Genomic DNA, 6,182 nt, shown 5'->3' on the forward strand with positions numbered 1-6,182 from the left:
GACAAGTTTTGCGGCGTCAACATTTCATAGGACTCCAAGTGTTGGTCAAAATGCTGCAGAAGACACAAGTTGACGCAATTTTGAAGAATTCTGATTGGGTGGTGATTAATAATTACATTGTTTATTATGCCCCTCACTACATAATTAGAGGACAGAATAGTCAATTAATTCTGTCCTATAAATGGGCTCAGAGGCATGCGTACGTATGAGCGTATCACTTCTAAGTGGTGATGTCCTTAAGGGGTAACTCAATTGACTGTGGACCATGCCTAATAAAGCGAAGGTCGATCACTAGTTCGAATCCCCCTCCTCTTTTTCTTGTGTGGACATGTCAAAAAAAAATAAAAAAAACCTTTCAGCGGTGACGTTCTGAGCTATTAATTTGCCACTTCTTCAATTAAATAGTCTATGTGTATTTAATTGATTTTTAATGGATACACGTTTATTTATATTAATAATTCCCAATAACTGTCAGCAGAGTAACTCAATGGAGAAAGTGTTCGCTTGTGTAACAGAGAACCTTATGGATTACTTAGTATAGAACAAATGATTTTTTGTCATTGTAGTGATCAAAAGAAGCAGAGAAGAATGAAAAGAATTGGATCCTAGAAATTACATCAATAGACTAATCATGGAAATAGTAAAAGAATTTGATGGTTTCTCTAGGAGGTTTTGCATTCTGGAGGGAGGCCCTGGGGAAATCTCTTTGCGTCTGTGCAGTAATTATATATCATGTAGTTCTTTTGCACCCATTTAAGCCTGTCTTGATTTGCAGTGTCCAGCTCTTGTGAAAGCCAGGAATTAGAGGTGGTGGAAGAAGATGAAGTGCACGAAGATGCCCCAGAGGACCAAATGCAAGCATCGGCTTTGAAGTTTCTGTAGGAAGCAGTAAAGGGGGCTTGGCTCCAGTCTGTCTTCACAAGCCCACCTCTTGTCGCCCAATCATCAGCATTCCAGAGACTAGAGTATATCCTCATCGGTTGGTTCTTTGGGAATGCAACGCCAATTGATTCTGAGTTCTTGAACTCTCTAATGGGAGTTCCATCCACAGAGAATCTGAATTATGAACAGAAAAAATATATAAGAAAACCAAAACACAAAAGATGTATAAAAAAGAAAGATGCATGGTTAGAAGGAGTTGGTAAACGTACATAATGCGCTGAGGATTCCAAAGGATGGAATACGTGTGAAAATCAGCAGCTGGGTCAAACCAGAGATAGAACTGTTGCTCTCTGTTGCCTTTGCCTTGGCTGAAGACATTGGTGTGAAGAATGTAAGGATCGCCACTCAGATTCCCCAAGAATTCGAAGTCTATCTCATCCCATGCTGATCCTTTCGAGGATAACTGTATGTAAATTAACAAACACATTAGTTCAAACTCAAAGGATTAACATAAATTTGAATTGCTGGTTTTAAGAAAAACATATACGAAGAGCTAGCAGAAGAGAACTTACATAGTAGGCAGTAACGGTGCCAGCAGAGTTTCCGGAGACAAGCTTGAGCTGCATATCTATCTTTCCAAAGAGAAACTCATTTTTGGACTGGAATCCAGAGCCAGAGGCTTTGTCCAGAGAGAGGCTAAGAAGGTCGCCGTTGTTGGCCATCTTCCCTCTGCCATCTCCCCACGTGATGTCAAAATCTTGGGACAAGTCAGCAGCTGTGAGAGATAGGAAAGAGGTAAGAAGGGTAAGAGCCAGAAACATAAATGGAGCACTTGAAGAAGCCATGGGCAGTGGTATCAATAATAGTGAAGAGATGGATGTGGTGAAGCTTGAACTTGTGTTTGGTATTTATAATAGTGAACAAGTGAATATAGAGAGAATAAAGTGGAGGAAAAGGCATGGGAAGGTCCCATCAGCTAATAAGCTGTACACAGTTGTCTTGTTGGCAGCTATATAAAAAGAATAAAGAGAATAAAAAAGCTGCAGACAGATCGCCCTACCAAACACAACCAAAAACCATGTAATACGCGTTTTACATGAGCTTTCAGAAGAAAGTGCAAAATTTGGTTCCCTTTGTTTTGTGGGCACCAGGCTAGCCCTTTGGGTTTCCAACTAATACACTTTTTATGGAGTAAGTGCGTGTTCCAACCACAACAACCTCCCCCACTCGAGATTTAAATGATACTTGGCACAATTTTGGGCCATTTTTTAAATATAAAAAAGAATAGTTATTGAGGCTTTGCTAGATTTGGAACCTATCGATCTAACCTATAAATATATCAAGATAAATAATAATGGCTCAGTCCTTAAATTAATTTACGGTCCTAATTAAGGAGCCGTATGAGGTGAAAATCTCATGTTCGGTTATGAAATAACGATGATAACAGTGATGTTATTACCGACTATGATTATCTAAGTACCGTTGATATAGTTGAGGCTCAATCAAAATATGGTTTTTTGGGGGTGGAATTTGTGGCATCAAGCTATAGGGTTTATGGTTTTTATAATTTCTTTCCTAGCAGAAATAATTTGAACTATGACAATAATCCTTGGTCTGAAGAGCAGGTTCTGTTTCAGATTAAATGGGAAATAGGCACTTGGATTATAGGGGAGGCTAAAAGAAAAATTAAAGCCTCTATAATCAATGAACACCTTTGTCATAATTGGGGTATTTCCTGTTAGTATTCTAATGTAGTAGTTGTTGGAGTGCTGCTGATCTTTCGGAGGGCTTTTGTATTTGTTGTGTTGTTGCTGTGCTGCTGATTTGTTGAGCTGCTGGTTTCTGGTGCTGCATAATTTGAGGATTTTGTTTGGATTCTTCATATTGATTCTTTGTATATAGTTGCTGTTTAGTGAGTGGTTTTTGTTTAGTTTGTGAAGGAATTCTTTGTTGCTGTTGTTTTTGTGCTATAACTCTGTCCTGTTAATGCTCTGAAAATTATTATTAAATAAATGTTATGATCAATAAGTTCCCTATATATGGTTCGCACAAATTCAATAAATCAACCATTAGATTTGTAAGATCTACCATTGATGTATGTGAGGTTCAGATAAGTTTACAAATTTAATAATTAATTTATAAAATGAGATTGGTCAAATATGAGAAAAATATTAACCCCTAACAATCTGATTTACCTTAACCAAACCCGGCAGAGAAAAATAATTGTAAATTACTACTCCCATTGGAGTTGAAAACAAAGGAAGTCCTCTCATTCATGTCAAGAAAATTGTATTCTCTATCTAAAAAACCAGATCTTGAATAAGTAAAATTTGGATCAGAAGGTAGGCAAATGTTTCTTTATACATGCCCTGTAGTTCCTTTTTTCCCCTTGTTGGACCGGATTTTCACTTTGTTTCATGCTGATTTGTAAAAAAATTACTTTCATTTCCCAGAACAATCTTATTTCACATGTAGCTCCATCATACAATCTGAATGATAAAACATTAAATGAAATCAAACTCATACAAATAAAATAATATCATACATCTTCAAACATCAAAAGATCACACTTCTTCAACATATATATATATATATATATATATATATATCATAGAAACGCTGGCTGTCGTCTGCACTTAAACGTTGGCAGAATTGTCAGGCTTGAAATGGGTCGGAGGAGGCGAGGGGTAAGAATTAATTGCTCCTTCACTTCCCGGCGGGGGAGTGGGTACCCCATAAACTTGAGCATTCGTCCGCACCTCCTGTCTTCCTTTGGCTCTTCCGAAGAAGTAACACCCAAACCCAATTAGTATGGTGAAGAGAATAAAAGGCAGCGAAATCACCACCACCATACCCATTTTTTTCGCCTTTTTCTTCGATTCTCAAGGCCCCTGTACAAGCTTTTTCTAGGATGTTTGATTGTGGGAGAGAGACAGAGATTTGTTGTGTGCTCTTGGGGTTGGGGAAGAGACTGGAGGAGGAGTAAATAGAGGGGCTTGCTTAGGGTGGGACTTGTCTGGAGGTTTCAGATTCTTTCTGCAAGTACAAGCTAGACTATAAAATGCTTTTCAACGGTAGGATTAACGTTCAAGTTTATAACGGTTACTTTTGCGGGCCAATAGCATTAGCCCAAAATGGTTTTGTTGTCCTCCACGTGGATCTTCTCTTCATGTTATTTCTCATCTTTTTATATTGAATTTGTGCATTCACATTGATGGATAAATTTATTCATTTTTTTTAATATAAAAAATGAGTGAAAAATGAAATGAAAAAATGAACGAAAAGGATTAAATTTATAAACCCAGGTTGTCCTTCATATTGATGGATAATTTATTCATTTTTTTTTTTTATATATAAAAAATGAGTGAAAAATGAAATGAAAAAATGAACGAAAAGGATTAAATTTATAAACCCAAGTTGTCCTTCTAATTGTGACTAATTTAAAGGTTAAATAATGGCCCGGTTCTTCCCCTCCGCTGAAAACCGTCGCTACTGTTGGTCTCCTGCGGCGGTTTCTTGTTTTAGATTTACTATCGGAGGCGTATGGCCATCACGTGCTGGTAAGCAAATTGCACGCTCTAGCCATCTTCCATCTACTCCACCGTTAGCGTCTTTGTTTTGGGGGTTTATTTCTTGTTTTAATATTGTTTCTAAATTTCCTATCAGTCGTGCTGATGTTTCCTTCGTATCTCCCCCTGTGTTTCTTTTGTTTTTGTTGTAGCTTTAGGGCTTCGGATGCCCTTACCACCAATTATGGTGCTCTCTCAATTTGGTTATAGATCGTTTTACGGTGTTTTTTGAATTATGTGCTGGTATTTCCTTTTATTGTCTTTGAATTGACCGTCATTAGTGTCTTCTCTACTGCTGTGGCTCTCCTTTGGGTGTGCTATTGCAATTCTTTTGGTTGCACCATCTCTGGTGCTGCATGTCAAACCACTTTAATTGGTGACCATGGTTCTTGGTCAGTGTGCCAAGAATCAATAGAGTCGCGTCATTTATTTGATATATTCCTTTTTTATTTTTGTTTATTTACATTGATCTGGTCGATTTTGGGCTTATTGTTGAGTTGTCCAGAATTTTGTAGTTTGTTGATGTATCTATAAAAAATAAATAAAAAATAAAGGTTAAACGATGCTTGCAAATAATTTGAGAGAATTGCTATTTAGTCTTCTTTACTTCTTTTATCTCATTTTATTATTTTTATGTATCTAAAGCAAAATTCTTTCTTTTTTCACTAGATAGGCCATTTTATCATCTTCAACTTCAAGAAGGATCTAGTAGGAGTTCATATATATTTTTTTTTTTAATTTGGGTTTCGAATATGTTAAGGGATAAATAAAAGCTCTTTTAAGTAAAAAATTACATTAAAAAAAAGGGTAAATACTAAAAACCCTTTTAGGGTTTGAAGTCTATTTTTTGCCCCTTAGGTTTTTATTACTATCACAGGAGGTACATGTAGTTTTCATAAAGATGGAAATAATACCTCCGTTAAAATTCTGTCAGACACTTAACGAAACGCCACATCAGCAGCAATCAAATTGTGCCACGTGTCCTACAATTAATTTTTTGTTAAAAAAAATTTCTAAAAAAAAATTTAAAATTAAAAATTTTGGGGTAGTAGTAGCCACCCCTGGGCCATGGGGGTGGCTTGGCCACCCTCATCTAGCCAGCTCGCCACCCCTCACGGCTGAATGGGGGTGGTCGAGCCACCCCAAGGAGCCTAGGGTTTCCATGTTGCAGAAATGGGAAATCATAGGGGAAGAAAATATTAATCAGCAATCTTCCAAACTGTATAACATGAACACCGCTACACATAAATAGTAAACAAAATCTTATATCGAGTACATTTATTCATCAAGCAACTCCACCCCACCTCCCCCTTTCCCACGATTTTTCTTCCCAATCTGATAGGAGATGTAGAGGGTGCCTCAAACCCACTAGGGGTGGTTTTGGCCACCCCTGGGCTCCTTGGGGGTGGCTCGGCCACCTCTATCCAGCCGTGGGGTGGCCCAGGCACCCATGGCCAAGGGAGCTACCCCAAAATTTTTCATTTTCTTTTTCTTTCTCTTTTTTTTGAAAAAAAATAATTTTTCAATATTTTTAATTTTTTTGTAACAAAAAAAAATAATAATTGTAGGACACGTGGTACAATTTGATTGGTGCTAACGTGGCGTTTCGTTAAGTTTTTGACGAATTTTAACGGATGTACTATTTTTGTCTTTATGAAAACCACAGGTACTTCCTGTGATAGAAATAAAGACTTTGAATCTTATGAGAGTTTTTAGTATTTAACCCTAAAA

At 37.2% G+C, this 6,182-nt stretch overlaps 2 protein-coding genes across 2 annotated transcripts; both read right to left on the bottom strand.

Moving 5' to 3' along the window:
• Positions 1-546: 546 nt before the first annotated feature.
• Positions 547-1,736, bottom strand: LOC132189102 (putative xyloglucan endotransglucosylase/hydrolase protein 23). Its single transcript, XM_059603627.2, has 3 exons — positions 1,455-1,736; positions 1,152-1,345; positions 547-1,056 (listed from the first exon to the last, which is right to left on the bottom strand). Exons 1-3 carry the CDS (start codon positions 1,725-1,727, stop codon positions 663-665), a joined length of 861 nt encoding a protein of 286 aa, XP_059459610.2. The 5' UTR covers positions 1,728-1,736; the 3' UTR covers positions 547-662.
• Positions 1,737-3,154: 1,418 nt separating this feature from the next.
• On the bottom strand, positions 3,155-3,899 carry LOC148583873 (uncharacterized). The gene has a single exon (XM_088519348.1). The coding sequence runs from the start codon at positions 3,738-3,740 to the stop codon at positions 3,519-3,521; it is 222 nt and encodes a 73-aa protein (XP_088375474.1). The 5' UTR covers positions 3,741-3,899; the 3' UTR covers positions 3,155-3,518.
• Positions 3,900-6,182: the final 2,283 nt, after the last annotated feature.

Source organism: Corylus avellana, chromosome 9, assembly GCF_965113065.1.
Source record: "Corylus avellana chromosome 9, dhCorAvel1.hap1.2, whole genome shotgun sequence".
NCBI lineage: Eukaryota > Viridiplantae > Streptophyta > Magnoliopsida > Fagales > Betulaceae > Corylus > Corylus avellana.

Bases quoted from the DNA above. Each gene is read 5' to 3' on its own strand.
- LOC132189102 (XM_059603627.2), bottom strand. From the start codon at position 1,727: ATGGCTTCTTCAAGTGCTCCATTTATGTTTCTGGCTCTTACCCTTCTT. The intron at 1,346-1,454 runs GTAAGTTCTCTT...ATTTACATACAG, and splicing joins GCACCGTTACTGCCTACTAT to TTATCCTCGAAAGGATCAGC. The intron at 1,057-1,151 runs GTACGTTTACCA...TTCATAATTCAG, and splicing joins TGGAATCCTCAGCGCATTAT to ATTCTCTGTGGATGGAACTC.
- LOC148583873 (XM_088519348.1), bottom strand. From the start codon at position 3,740: ATGGGTATGGTGGTGGTGATTTCGCTGCCTTTTATTCTCTTCACCATA.